Genomic DNA, 15,849 nt, shown 5'->3' on the forward strand with positions numbered 1-15,849 from the left:
AAAGGTTTGTAAATGGAGCAGTTCTCTAGAGAGGAATAACAATTCCACAATCCCTATGTTTTGAAGCTGCATTAAGTCCCTATTGACGCCATAGTCTGTTTTTTATTAAGGTTAATTCTCCTTTTTTTTCCTTTCAATCAATGTAAAGGTGGATCTGTCTCCTGCACTGATGGCTCGCATCATCCTGGACAGATTCCTTCAGGACCTGGAGGGTGGACTGCGTGAGTAACACTCTTCCATTTCCCATTTTGTCCTTTCTATCATTCCCCTCCATCATTCTTAATTGTAGCACTTTGTCTTTTGAATCTCTTTCTGTTTAAGTCCCAATTTCTGCTCTAGCTGCTGTATTTTCAGCCTGTCCAAGCCTAATGAGACAAAGACCACATTTAGTGGTAGCTGCATCCCAGGGCACATGACTGGCAATTAAGCACTGTGTGGACCACCCACCTCTCAACTGCGGTGTGGATCAATGCTAGCTCACCTCATCAGTGTTATTTATAACAGCCCTGATTTCTCCCCTTGCCCTCCTCCATCCCCCGATGCATCCATCTGCGTCTGCCTTCTCTCCCCTCATCCCCTTCTCTAACTCTGTCCATACTGGTGATTGCTGCGGAAAGTGAGTTGAGGAAAAGCAAACCTTTCCTCTGCAACGCTGACGAACATGGAGACGATTTCTAAATGTGTCAAAGACGTTGTCCCGAATTTGTGTACATTCTAGTTATATTCATTTCCTGACCAGACATTTCTTGTATCTCCGGGAAAATGATTCCGGAGAGATACTGGCAGTTAAACTTGCGTTTGATATTATTTAATTCCCTTTCTCTTTTCCTTTTCTTCTCTTATCCTGGGATTACCAAAAAATAGGCATATCCTGAGGCCTGGGTGTGTGTATCCGCGGAGTAGTCAGTGCTTTGAGAGTGAATCGCATGATGTCAAAAAGACGTGCTTCCAATATAATCAAGAAAGAGATTAAAGTGGATGTGTGTTATTTTCAACTTCGCCACAGCACAGCCATTTGTCAAAGTCAAAGATGTGATTGCTTTGGACCCACCGTTATCCACTGCCTGTCAAAATACTAGTCTGAGCAGCTTGTAGAACAGGGCATTCATCCAGGAGGAGCACTCCGTCTCAGATAATAGCACATCGCATCCCTCCATCTCCATACAGTGAAAACATGCTTTATTATTGCTCGGAATGGATTTGTAGCCGATGAAACTTCCCCTGATGATCGTTGTTTAATTTTAAAACAGTGTTGTAACCATCTTCTTGTAACCGTCTCAGCATTTGCAGGCTAGTGAGCGATGTCATGGCCATGGTTCTTGTACAGAGCGATTGTACAGATCCATATTTTGCCGAAATTGAGGACACACACTGTGAGAAAATCTGATACGATTTAGATCAGATTAAAATTCACTTACGATTTCATCTGGTAAAATAGTTTGACCATTGTCTGCTGGAATACTTTTTAAATGAAGATTTCATTCGACATTGCCGTTCCACTGTCGCCTATTGTAAAGTCAGTGGCCGTGAGGGTGACTTTTGTTTTTAAAGAGCTTCTCTGCAATCTCCCCGTGACCTGCCTGGCCGCTGCAAATGAATCTCTGCCCACATGGGCTTCCCGGTCAAAGCGTCCAATCTCCCCGTGTGTATATTAGACTCCATTAATGTGTTTCCATTATGAAACAATGCAGGGATAATTGTCTTTGTTGGCAATTAGCTAACAGGTTGGTTCAGTGCTATTGGCAGGCATATCTGTCATGCCCCCCTACAAGCCCCAGAGTGGGCGAGTATATGTGTGTGTGTGTGTGTGTGTGTGTGTGTGTGTGTGTGTGTGTGTGTGTGTGTGTGTGTGTGTGTGTGTGTGTGTGTGTGTGTGTGTGTGTGTGTGTGTGTGTGTGTGTGTGTGTGTGTGTGTGTGTGTGTGTGTGTGTGTGTGTGTGTGTGTGTGTGTGTGTGTGTGTGTGTGTGTGCTTTTGTCGGACTCCAGAGGGGGGGGCAGGCAGGCGCACTGCAAAGATCAATAGACTTCTATATAAGGGACATTACCCCCAACTGGGTGAGTGGCTTGCCTTTTGCCTTACACCATCGTTTTTTTCCCACTTTTTTTTTTTTTATTTCCCTTCTTTCTCTCTTTGCATTTAAGAGACACAGGAATGGGGCCTATGGGACTGTGGAATATATGTACAATCACTACTGCTGGATCAATACAGAGTTTTAAATTGTTTTCTGTCCCTTCCTTGTTTTGTTTTGCTCTCTTGTTGTAGCGCCCCCCCTCCTCCTCCACTCCATCCCTCCCTCCCTCCCTCCTTTCCAATAGCTACACACACCCACACACACCACCACCTCCACCTCCACCACCACTATACACCTCTACATGGCGGCACCACCGATGAGTCTCAGCTCGCAGCAAAAGTATTGGAGGGAGCATCAGTCACGCTGAATGAAATCTATCTGGCTTTGGTAAATAAATCGATAAATTCAAAGCAGTTTTATCGCATATTGAATATGATATCAACATCCATAACGCTCCTTGTCTTATGAAAACAGACGGGGTGCTGGCTAAGGAAAGGTCACATGGGAATTTTTGGCTCTTTATTTCCACTTTTTGCATGTCAACAGCAAGCCGCAGCCTTTTTGATAAGATAATTTATTACAATTCCATTAGTAAGGACAATCTATGAAAGTACAGAAAAATACAAAAGCATTTATTTGCATGAATTTCTTATTTTATTGCTTTTTTTATTTCCAGTATCTATCTACACGAAATCTCCCATTAAAGATAATAAGGTATACAATTATCAGTCATTAAACCCTTCAATATCTATATTTACAAATTGCTTTGCCTTGTGAAAAACAAATGATACCTTTCAAAGTTATATGATTTAAGACCACTGTGATAATACAATTTAATAGAAATTAATTGAAAAAAAATATTTTAAATTTGTTTCCTCCTGTCAAAAAACTTGATTTAATATGATGTAAAAATTGTAATAATGAATTAATCGAAAAATGATTGAATGTCAAAATGAATTCAAATGTTAAAGTTGACACAAATGATGTGGACAGAAACTGGATTAAACCTGCATCGTGTGTTCACTACATGTCTCAGCCTACTGATGGGTTTTGTAAATAATACAAAAAAAAAGCATATTGTCATTTCAACACCACTAACTTTCAAAGTCACCAACAGGCACATTGGGGGAGCTGCTGCTCTTTCTCTTCCCCTCCCTGCTATCTCTTCATCTTTCTCTCTATTCCTCCTTTGACAGGAGTTGATGTGCCTCTAGATTTAGACATACTTTTTTGAGGAGGCAATTTTGCCAGCTATTTGACCTTTTCCATTTTCCCAAGGCCCAGCTCCAGATTAGATTGCTGCTCCATGTTTTGTAACTATGTGATTCGACCGCCTTTAAGATTTATTGTCACATTCCTTTACAGAAGCCTTGTACGCGAGGTTATAAATGTCCTGTGTTTGATGTTAACACTGTGAGAATGTTAGCGTCGACTTCGATCCTTTGGTTCCTTGACAGAATTCATAATAGCTTCAGTGTTTTGCAGATCAGACGTGTTGATAACTGATACTTTATTACATTCTATCCAGTAAAATCTCAACTCGGTGTCCGCGATGATTGTTCGGGTTCCTCCTCTGTTGTCTTCAAGTGCCCCTCTCCTCTCTCCCTCACCTCTCTGCTATGGTGGAGCCGGTGTGTATATGTAGCCTTTCTTTCAAATAATGAGAGCAAGGGCACTTCATTAGCCAGAAGGGAGGGAGTAAGGAGGCGAAGGCAGCATGAGTGTTTCTGTGCTTTTGTGTATGCATGCGAGGGGTGGGTGCAAGGGAGGTAAGCATCAGCGTGGCACTTCACTTGACAAGTATACTAATTACTCCCTTTTCAGCAGAGAAGCTCCAGTCAGCCTCTGCCACAGTCTAATGGCCTGACCTAGGAAGCCTCTCTTCATAGCAGCACCTTCCCAGATCTGCTATTACTGCTGCCACACACACACACACACACATACACACACACACACACACACACACACACACACACACACACAAGCGTAGAGTTCTATCTCAACGCTATCAGGGAGAATCAGGTGGAAGCAGATCAGTTCTGCCCCAGTAACCTCTTCAGGGACTGGGCTCCTCCTGCACACGAGATACCACCTCATATCATCAACTAGCACATACACACCACCACAGATATCTTTTAAAAAAAAACACACACGCATTTTATTTTCTTCCTTTCGTCTCATCTCCCACACTCTCTCTCTCTCTCTCGTTCCCATCCTCTGTTTTTTTTTTTCAATACGGGAGGATAAATTTAAAAGGAGTAAATTGGAAAATCAAATGAGGGCTTTAGGCAGCCGCAGAGATTTGCAGAGCTGTCGGCCGGCGTCGGAGAGCCTCATCCATCATGTCCCACAAGTAGTCAATTCCTCTAGTATCTGTAAATGTTTTCAGATATTAGCCAATTTATATGCTCCGAGATTCATCATGGAAAATCAGCTTTAGCGGCGCACATTATCAGGACCTGTCTCTCCCTTGCTCCATGAAGTTTGATGAACGAGTGCCCCTCCACAGCTCAATGGCTTGTGTGCACGGGGAGTGTGGGTGGAAGGGGGGGCATGGAGAGGAAATGGGAAGCGCCCCCCCCTAAACCCTCCCCACCCGTGGAAAAAAAAAGTGGGTTTTTTAATTAATAAACAAACTTGCAGAGGAGCTCATCAGTGTCAGGGGCAATAACTATCGTCATCCGTTACTGTTTATTACGGCCCTCCCTCAACAAATGTTGCGATCTAATGAGGTTTCTCGACATTTTTTTGTGTTTGAGATAATGACTTTTTCACCCTAGTGGAGAGAGGGAAGAGCAGTTTCAAATGATGAAGTATGAGCAATGAGAAATCAAGCCAAGGTTATGTTGCTGTTACCTTGCTTTATATAGTTTATCTTGTTTTGGAATTGCATATGAAAACAAGCCCGTGATTTGTTTACACTTGCTGTTTTCTTTAGCGAATCCCGATGGAGGCGTAGCGTCTCACATCCATTATTCTCCTCTTCTCTCCGCGTGTGTGTGTGTTTTTGTTTCTTCTTTTCAGATGTTGACGATCTGATACGGTACCTTAGTCAGAATTTATACCAACATGGGACAATTACAGTAAATTTTGCGAATGTTTACAAGGTGCAAAGTCGTGCTGCAGGGCTTTGTTCTCCGTGTCTGGTGCTCCTCAGATTATGCTTTTTATTTTTCTGCACGTGTTTTATGTGCGTGTGTGTCTGTGTGTGTGCCTTTTGAGTGTGTATTTAAAGAGCCTGCTGTGTGTGTGTGGCAGAGAGGAGCTCAGGGTGTCATAGAGGAGTCTTGCCGTGCAAGGCGGGGATGTCTTTAATAAATGTATGCTGATGTTGGAGGCTGCAACGATGCGAGGGATACTAGGACCCTGTTGTTATTTACTGCTGTGTTTGTGCACAGCAGCGGATCCTCGGCCTGCAAATGGCATTACAGCCCGTGATGAATGAGCATTAGGGTAAACTCATTTTAAAAGCATCCTGATTTATTAGCGGCCTGGCCTTCCATTTTCATCAGGTCAATGCTTGGCTGAAATTCTACAATGTCAGCGCCAAGGTCACCTTTTTATGGCTATTTTTAACCCCATCGCTCGGAAAGAGCAGGAGAAAGGGATCCTGTCACTTGTTATGGCCGTCCACCGAAAACATCAAGGGGTTGGAGAGACAAGGAGAGCGAGAGGGGGAGAGCGAAAGAGAGAGAGAGAGCTGTGTAGGGAGTGTGTGTTTGTGTGTGTTTTTTTTCCGCGTGAGACCAAAATGTGTTTGGTGGTCAACCTTCAATTATGAGCGCTAGTAAGACAAGAGCTTTAATGGCTGCCGTTTGCCTTCAGGGAGGTTTATTACACACTACTGTTTTGCAGAAGCAGCGTCAAATCTATAAAGCGACCATTAGGAAGAGGGAAAAAATCAATCAAAATGCCATTAAAGTGGAATAAGTTGCCAATATTGCTGATGTGGTTGCAGGTCCTTTGATTTTCCTTCAGATTATTAGGCACATTCGAGTAGTGACTTTGTTAAGGGAAACCAGTGTTGTTGGGGAGTAATATGTCTCCTGGCTTCATAAAGTTTGCTGCCTCATATTTCCCGCTTTATTGATTATCCATTATCATTTGTCATGAGGTGTCCTAACTCAAGGGGAAAATATAACCCTCTTTCTTCACCGCCGCCTGCACTGCACAGGAGCACGGTATGGATCTGCGTGTGAAGGTACCAATCTCCGAGAAAAATGAGCAAAGAAATAAAGCACAGCCCTGTGCCTTGCAGCTCTAAGAAGGAGCGCGGGGTTATGGGATGGGCTGGGGGAGTACGCCGTCGCTGGGAGAGGTGGAAATGGAGAGGAGGTGGCAGAGAAAGATGGAGACAAAGAAGAAGAAACGGAAATAGAGGAGGCAGCGCTGAATGTGCTTTGTTCTTCTTCCACCCTCCTTTATTTCGTCATAAGGTAGACGAGGGATCAGAGCTCTGTTTGTCCTCCATGGTTTTCAGAAGAAGTGATGCCCATGAAAGAAATGCAAAGGGACAAGACAAGATAGAATGGAAGGGTCTTAAGGATTTTTTTTTTAACGTTCTTTTAAATGCCTTTCTATTAACGAGACGCCTAATGATCCAGTCAGCATTTGTAAATGTACACTCAAGTCTTTTCTCATCCATCCTTTTTTTTTTATTTAAGTCACTTTTCGAGCCATTTTGATAAATCTTTAAATAAACCTGTCCAGTGTTTAACAGTTATGTTATGCACTGTTTTCACGATGAGCTTGGGAGTCTGTGTGCAGTGTTGGCACAGGCACCACCCATGCCTGAAATGTGAATAGAAACATTCCTTGTATTGTCTGTATTGCCGCAAGTCTGTCAGGACCACGTGTGTATATATATCACTAAAATGGCGTGCCTCAACCATTTCGTCACACAATGATACAATCCATTTAATCCCGATCTTTTTAAGAAATGATTTAAGGAATCTTTTTTTTTTTGCTGTTGCAGTACCAGCGAATCAATCCAGCGGGCTTCCCTCTCTGATTTATAATGTTAGTAGAGCAAGAATGGGGATGAGAGATGCAGAATAGTCGGCGTTCATAACATAGATAAACTACATGGTGCTCCTGTGCTCTGGACTGAAACATTTATATATAGAAAATCTGTACAGACACCAAGCGGCCATCTAATGGGCTAGAGTGAAAATACTGCATTAGCAGTTGCATGGTGAATTACAGCGGGCCATGTCTGGGCTTTGTCTCCATATTTTAATAGTTTGCTTTTGCAGGAATTACATTTTTTTTCTTCTACGTTTGTAAGAAATGAGACAACTAGAAAAAGACTAATGTTTGATGTAATTTGCATAATAATATATATGAGATTTTTATGCTTTTGTCCCATTCTCTCTTGTTCTCAGCCTCTAAACCGGTCCTCAACAGTATGCTGAAGGAGCCATCGTTAATCCCAGACCAAATTTTGGCCAAGAACATCTACCAGGTAAGTGTTTTAAATATAAAATTTAAGCAAAAATATTATAGGAAATAATTTTTAATTGATTGTTTTAATTACCTGTGTCACGTTTCCGTGTTACAAATCGACTGCGTATGTACAGTGAGGTTTTAAACGTCGTAACCGGCTGACAGGCGTCTTCAGCCGCTCATGTTTGCTGATGAGGTCACGTGAGAGCCGGCGGTCATGCCTGCCAATCTGCCTGCTTCTCATGTGTTTTCTCCTCTCCCGGAGCGCACTGTACGGGGCTTCCTTCCCTCACCTCGCCTCCCTCCCTCCCTCCCACCCGCTCACCCGCCCTTTTCGCACGCCATAATATTTCTTCCCCCTCTTTTCAGTGCACAATAAATGACTGCTGTTATGGACCGCTGGTAGACTGCATCAAACAGTATCCTATCCCATAAAATTTTAAGCCTGAAATTGACGAGGAGCTATTGAAGGGGATGAGATGTGTCTGGCTTCACCTGACATAAAAGTTCTGCTTCACAGGGGAAGTGTTTCATTCTGCCTGCCATCCCGCTATCACCGATACAGGGGCTGGAAGGTGATGGAGGAAAGAGGAGGAGGAAAAACGGATCTAAATGCACCTCCATGTGCACGCAGTGGATCACACCCAATGTTCTATGATAGAAGAACAAAAAAATTAGCATTCATAACCCTCGTGTTCTTCTTGTTCTTTTGTTTGATATTTTTATATAACCCAGAAGATTTGTTATTTTGTTTAATTATCACTGTTTATACCTCTGAGGATTCTCACTCACAGTTTTGGGCAACTTGGAATTTTCAATGGCATATTGTTTTTTTATATAAATGTTTAATTCAATTGTATATTTCTAGTGTTTCCGCTCCTTTCCCATTGCCCAGCTACAGCTAATACCCAGCGCCTTAGCTTTGACAATAGGAGAAAGATTTTAGTCCAGGCTGTGTAAGGGGAAGCAGCTGTGTGGCAGACCAACTCTTTCCAGTGGGAGGAGACTTATTTGAATGAGTGTGCAAGTCTGTGTGGTATCATGTCTGTCCAGGCTTTGGTGTGCGGGGCTGGGCTGCTCTGTTCATAGTCGCTGAACCCTGTCCCATCCTGCCCTCCTTCTACATGCCCTTTTTACTTTTTTTTGTTGTCAGCTCTTTTAGTCAGTGACTCACACAGAGTTCATCGTCACTGCCCTTCTACTCTGTGCTTACAAAGAGCTCATCCACACATGAGAAAGAAAGTTTAGTTCTTTCTCTTTTAAGTGATTAGTGTATGTTGAGGATACAATAGCCTAAGTACTTTTCTCTATATCTCTTGTAGTAGGCAAGTTATGCATATGATATCCGGCCTTACTGTGGAATCAAGCATCTTGCGTACTGATGAAAAATGGCATTTATTCTAAAAGCATTTTTTTTTCTCAGGGATTCTAGAGGAATGAGTGGAGCAGCAATAGTCCAGGCGCTCTGTGCATTTTGCCAAATTGGCATGTGTTTCGTTTTCCTCATTTTCCTAATGCACTTTGGAGATTTGTTGTGAAAGCGGATTAAGGTTGACCTGGAGACTTTATACATCGGCATGAAGAGAAATGGCTCTCACTTTGCATAGTAAACCAGTGGGGGAGAAAAAGCAGATTCTGAATTTGGACAACTGAGAAGAAAAAAAACTTTCCTCAGAGAATCAAGTCTTTAAATCACTAAGAAATCAGTCCCTTGAAGCTCTATTTGCTTTTAAACATGAAACACATCTGCTATTGCAGTATTGCTGTTATAGCAGTTATGATACCTGTCACAATGAACTTGTTTCAAAAGCTTTATAAAAATCAACTTTCTCATAATTGGTTTAGCAGCAAAATGCTTTATTTTGTTTTAAGACATGCACACTCGGCTTTTTAAAATAAAATAGAAAAACTGGGTGAATTATTCTCTCTTTAAAAAAAGTATTAAAAGTCTTTAATACGATTTTATGGATTAAACAACCCACTTTATCCAAGTAAAACAAAAATGCTACTCACACCTTAAAGCTGTATGTATTTTCAGAAGTACCTTTTATTTCAGTAACGATCTGAGCATTTCTATGTTATGATAGAATATACGTCTGTTACTGTACTGTACGTTGGAATCCTTGACTCTCTATCCTCAGCGCCATTGGCCAAGAGCATGAAGTGCTGCTGCGGGACAAACTTAACGAGAGAAACCTTTCCTTTCTGGGTAAGCTGACCTTTGACCTCCTTGTCATCCCCTGTTTTCAGGTCACTTTGGTTGTGTCAGTGTTGTCTTTTGTGTAAGCTAAGTAAGAGAAGACCCAGACATGACTGATGCACAGGATGTTATCACCTATTGATTTGGAACCAGAAGCTTATACCAAATATGCACCAGGCTACAATGAATATTTAAAGAATAAAGGTAGAATCTTAATCTTAGAATCGTATTATAACATGGTTGTGGTTCCTAATATTTTGACCAGTTATATTTTCAGATAATTTTTTTTAACATACTTTCCTTCCAACATTGTCTTCTTCCAATAATATTAAATCAGGCCCCCTCCCCCAGTTAGCCCATCATCACCATCCCCGAGGTCAGATGACTGATGAAGGATAAAAGTCATTCCCTCTGTCATTAGGACCATATCATTTATTTGGACCTGGAGTGCTGACCTTTCTCCAGGGCTGTACAGAGGACTGTTCTAAAACTGTCAGAGTTCGGGGGGCACGAGGGCCACGGAGGCAGCCTCACCCCATCTGATGAATGGATTGCAAAGAAGCTACCCAACAGCAGGGATGGCCCATTAATTTTAATCAAAGGTGATGTAAAAAGGCGATCAGAGCCACATGACAATGTCAACAGCCTGGTAGGAGTGAATAGAGGTCCCCATCCCAACCCACCCACACACACACACACACACACACATTACCCCACCCAGGATGCCCCACTGCAGGCCTCTGGCAGCCTCCCTGACCTCACTCGGCTCTCTTTCTCCATCCTTGGCTGACGCTAGCTCCTCACCACCACCGACACCGCCACCCTCCATCTCTCCTCAATTCCCTTCCACGCCCCATTAGTTGAGCTTGGCTGGAGACAAAGAGGCAGGCCTTTTGGAACCGAATGACCTGGTCAGCCTGAGATTTAATGGAGAAATCAGGTGTTGTAGGGATAATGGCTGAAGCACGCCAGAAGTCAAGGACAGTGGTTGCAGCGTTTGCAGGCGGGGGTCAGGCTTCCAGAGGCTATAATGCCAACCTTGTCCTCCTGCTATATATTTTATAAAGCCCTGCCAAACTGCAAAACTGGAGAGCAAGTCTGTAACTGGGCTTTAATGTGTTTTTGTGCAATGAAAGCGAATATGTGGCAGATGTAGTTAATGGTCTTACCGTGCTTCCTGTCCTCTACTGTTATTTTGTCTGCTTTGCTCCCAATGAGGGGTTTTGTTACCGGCACCTTGCTGAATGCGGTTAGGTCAGTAGCCTGTGATCGATGATCTGATTACTTAATAAAACCTGTTCAGTGAAGAGTAAAACTTATTCTGCTCTTTTATTTCCTGCAGATGAAAACCAACTGAGAGCTATGGGCTATGACAAAACACCTGATATCATCCTGGAGGTTCCAATCGGTCAGTATTTGCATCATAAATGTCATTATCACAACTTGGGTGGTTTAACCTCAAAGAGCATTATGCAATTGTCAAAACATTGTCATTTTAATGCCAGATGTTCTTTGATTTTTGTGAATTATAGGGAATAAACTGGGCAAATGTCACATCTGGATCCTGCTTGTGTAGTGTTCTTGCCCGTCTGTTTACTGAGCTTTTCCCGTGTTTTTATTTATTAAAAGCTGTGGAAGGACACATTGTGCACTGGATTGAGAGCAAAGCCTCATTTGGAGACGACTACAGTCATCGCACCTATCTCAACGAGCAGTTCTGGAGCTACTGGAACAGGCGAGTCATCTTTCTCATTCTCACCTCCTTGTATTATTTTTTGTATTCCCTCTAGCTCAATCAATAAAAGCATGTTGAAACTACCGTTTTCCCAGACTGCATATTGTTTATAACTTCTCCTTTTCGGACCACAAACCAACAATCAGCTTTATAAATGCGACTCATATCTCAGTCTTACAACGCTAACCACTTCCTCTTTGGCATCGGCCGCACTAACCCCACGCTTCTCTGTAGTACATGTGGCACATCACGCTACTTCCACATCCAGCCAGTCACTGAAGCTTTTACAGCCTGAATGGTCTGCCTGGGAGCCTGATTGTTTTCCAGAGTACACATATTGTTTTCAAAGGAAAGCTGGGAAATGGGTGATTAATCCATTGCATCTGTTGTCATGAGAACGTCTGGACAGGAACGGGCCCTTGTGGTCTGACCTCGGGGCAACAGACGTGTGTGTGTGTGTGTGTGTATGTCCGTGTGTGTGTGTGCATGTAAATGTGTGTTTCTTACATCTAGAATGAAAAGCAGTACAACATGCAGACTTATTTCACTGTCTCTGGAGGAAAGAGACTTGCGTGGGTGTTATAAGCTCCTTTTCCTGCAGTTATACATGTGCTAGTTTATATTTTTAAAGGCTGCAAATGTCATATAAAGTCCCAACCAATGAATAAATTAGGGCATAGGTCACCCATTCACTTTTTAATCATAGTAAAGAATATTGGCTATGAGCACCTGTCATATAAAGTATCCTCTGCCATTATCCAAATAATTTAGGCTTCATTTCAAACTGAGTTCGGGTGGAATGACACACACAATGAGGAGAGTAGGGGTCGGTCACACATGCTCTTTATATTTCTTGCCTCCCGTGGCACAGAGTTCCAGTCACCAGATTCGAAAAGTTGCCCCCACAGCCTCCATTCACCTCACTGTGGCCCAGGCTCCCATCAGCCATGACGGCCAGCTGACATGTTGTGACATGGCACTGAAGCGCCAGGAGGTTTCAGACCCTGGGCACAGCTAGACTCTCTCATTCTCTGTCTCGTTTGGGTTTTCTTGGATCAGATTTCTCAATCTATCAAGACCGCAACACAGAACAAGAAACTGTTTGGCCATGAATGAATTGTCATGGTGTGGTTTTGTATGCATTCATCCCCAACCCAGAGTAATCCCTCGATTTTCTGCCCATCACTGATAAGGTAGTGAAAGATTTATTCAAACCAGGTTTTATCCAGATGTAGATCACCTTTTTTTTATTTTCATTGAAAATTGATTGTTCTCTTTTATGCTCTTGTAATTTAAGCCTCTTCTTATCACAAACAGGCCCAGGAACATATGGTTTAATTTAAATTTAAATAAAATGGTAGTAAGGTAAGTCAGTATCTGGACAAGTGTAGTTTTATTATTGCCAAAACAAAAAATCTAAAACCTCTTGAAACATTCCAACTTTAGTCAGAGTTCTGAAGAACTATCTTATGATGTAATGATGTAAAAATGTCAAGTTGCAATACCTTACAGGAAAGTTTTTGAGTCATAGCTAAACAAACATCAAGGGAGTAATGGCTCTATGTTCAGAAAACGATATCCCTGACTATAGACCACTGACCTCCTGGTTTTACCCAGAAGCTGCTGGCAGAACCATTATTTGATTTCTCAGGGACGATGACTCATCTAATATCACTGAGTAGTTAAAATGCGAAGGATGAGGTCAAGGTCATAATCAATGATGCATTTTATTTTCTCTGAGTCACATGGTTTGATTTACAAATGGCCTGCTCCCAGAAGGAAAGCGTTTTTTAAATTTACTTCCTATTATTGCCATTAGGAACTAAAAGTTATAGAGGTGTGAATATGAAAATATATTTGTAGGACTCATTATATCCCTTTTAAGAAAGTGTGTGAATGTAAAAAGGCTTTGTTTATGCGCCAAAGTACTCTTAGACCATGGCTAGTGAAAAGATATAAGTGATCGCTGCATGACATGAAGATTAGATGTCTCCCTAAATATGTTTCTGTATAAGTTGACATGCTTTCCTTGTTTAAACTGCAGAAAATGGCATTTATCTGTCTCCGGGCCTCCTCTTTGTTCCTCGTGGCTTTAGTTTACAGTAGGTCAAACTATCAGAACACTAACAGCTTGATTGGACGGTTAGGATTACTCCGAGCCTTATATATCTGCTCGCGGGTGTCTTTCATTGATATTCACTGGGGCAAGCTTGTCCGAGTGTATTAAGGAACTGTCAAAGTAGATCCCATCATGTCAGCTGGCAGCTCGGTCAGATAAACATTGTCGTGTCAAAAAATGAAAAGAAAATCTGTCAGTCCCTTCAGACCCTACCTTTTCCCGCACCCTTGTAATTTTTAATTGACATTTACTGCTGACATTTCCAAATGTGCTTCGTCTCTCTCTTATTGTTAGAGCTAATGCCCTGTCGTCTTGTTTACACGTGTGTGTGCACGTAAGTGAAGGCAGTGATTTTGGGGGGGGTTACCACTTTTGTGGTCCCGAAAAATGTAAACCATGGAAGAAACAGGGGACAAGAGAGTGATGCGGTGACCTCATCCTGCTTTCACTTCTCATTAGCTGGCTTGAGATTATGACGCAGCGCCTGAAGGGCTGTTGTTTAGGCTGTTTGTCCATTCCTCAAACTCAGATTTCACTGCTTGACTCTAAACCTTTCAGTTTCCCTTTTGACCGGCCTTGGAATTGCACAGCGGTGTTTGTAATTACTCCATTTCCCACTGATTGACGTTTCCAGTGATTTGCTTATTTTTGGTGAATTCCCCCCTTTGCTTTAACTGAACTGCTTCACCCGTTGCTTGTGTTAATTGTTCCTTCTTTGCCCTCGAGCACCGCAGAGTGAGGGGACATGTTTTTGTAGACGTAAAAAAAAAGAAGACATAACTAATTTTCTCTCCAAAGCTCTCATCAACAGCATTCATCATCTAAACAATAGTCTTGCCAACACACTAACCCCATAATGAACCCCTCTTGAGTGGAGTGAGGGGTAATGACGCTTCACCTACAACGCTCTCAAGGAAAAAGAGGAAAAGTGGGGGGGGGGGGAAAGGAGAGAAAAACGGTCCTCAGCAAAATCAAACGCTGTGTTCAGGCCCAGTGCCTGGATGAGATGGCGAAGCAGCAGCTCTCGGTGTCTTCCAGCCATCAATCTTAGCTGATGGCATTCCAGAGCCAGCGAGCCCTCTGCTCTGACGGATGTTCAGATAATTGAGTTATCCATCTTGCCCAACTATCAGAGTTGCATAAAAATTATTCACCTGCTGGTGAATATTAAACACATAATGAGCCTCTTGTGTGTTTTAGGAGAAGTGGGTAAGGTTAAACACAGCATGTAATGAAATATGGACCCTTGCGTGGTACCAACTTAACTGCCCCCTCTTGATTATGGTGTAGTTAAATCAATTATGGTTGGCAAAGGCCCCTCCATAACTCTCCTAGTGTCTTACAAGCTGAAGTTCTACCTAGTATTTGTCTTGATTTGTTTAACTTGTCACACGCTTAAAAGAATATACTCACACAAGGACAATTATATGTTGACTTCCTTTCATATCTGTGCACTAAAGTAAAGCATTAAGCAGAATTTCTGCAGAGATAGAGTTTTGGGTATTTGTTGTATCTGAAATGTATGAGACAAAAGACGCCAGCAAAGTGTTATAACTCGATCGATGGATAAATAGATCGATTTAGGGATATCGCAATTAGTTGAAAATATATTTTGAAAGTATTAAAACCACAGCCTATCTCAACAAAGAACATTGTTCATAATGAAGAAAAAATTTGTTATTGACAGGAAAATTCACTTAAACAGGACAACTTCTCTGATATTTGGAAAAAACATGTTGGTAGTTGTAGACGTCATCAGGTATTAAGCAATTAACATCAAAATCAACTCAGCTCTTTAAACAGGACTAGCTTCAGTAGGTATATTTCTTCCAAGCGTCTAGCACCAGGGTTTTTTTAGCCATTACAGAAGTTTTTATGATATAATATCACATCAGGTTTTTTTCTTTGTTATTGTGCAAATATTGGAAAGACATGTTTAAATGCTCTTAACACATGAACACGTTTTGTTTCCATATCCATGGTTTTTCCATTGTCAAAGCACATGAACACAAATTGATGTAATGCTTGTCTTCCTGTTTGTTTAGTCTTCGTTTCAAAGTGACATAGCATCTCTTCTCTAAAACATTATGAATTTGTTAATAATGAGGGATCTGTGTGGCCCCTGATTGCCCGTCCATGCTTCCACCATGGGTCATACATGGATCAATACCGTAAATCAGTCTTAAGTCTACTTCACACTGTACTATCTCAAATCAAAACATTTAATGTGGAGTCAAATAAGAAAATTCAGAGTCCGTTCTCTCTACTGTTCCCATT

General features: G+C 42.0%; 1 protein-coding gene across 1 annotated transcript in view; it reads left to right on the forward strand.

The window, feature by feature from the left end:
* The window catches only part of cdin1 (CDAN1 interacting nuclease 1), a 55,398-nt gene that overhangs the window by 15,951 nt on the left and 23,598 nt on the right, over positions 1-15,849 (forward strand). The window contains exons 6-11 of the mRNA XM_061083053.1: positions 149-221; positions 7,458-7,537; positions 7,888-7,937; positions 9,660-9,727; positions 11,061-11,126; positions 11,348-11,453. Of these exons, the coding sequence (XP_060939036.1) occupies positions 149-221; positions 7,458-7,537; positions 7,888-7,937; positions 9,660-9,727; positions 11,061-11,126; positions 11,348-11,453 (443 nt within the window). The remainder of the gene's footprint in view (positions 1-148; positions 222-7,457; positions 7,538-7,887; positions 7,938-9,659; positions 9,728-11,060; positions 11,127-11,347; positions 11,454-15,849) is intronic.

The sequence above is a fragment of the Limanda limanda genome, chromosome 12, assembly GCF_963576545.1.
Source record: "Limanda limanda chromosome 12, fLimLim1.1, whole genome shotgun sequence".
Taxonomy (NCBI): Eukaryota; Metazoa; Chordata; class Actinopteri; order Pleuronectiformes; family Pleuronectidae; genus Limanda; species Limanda limanda.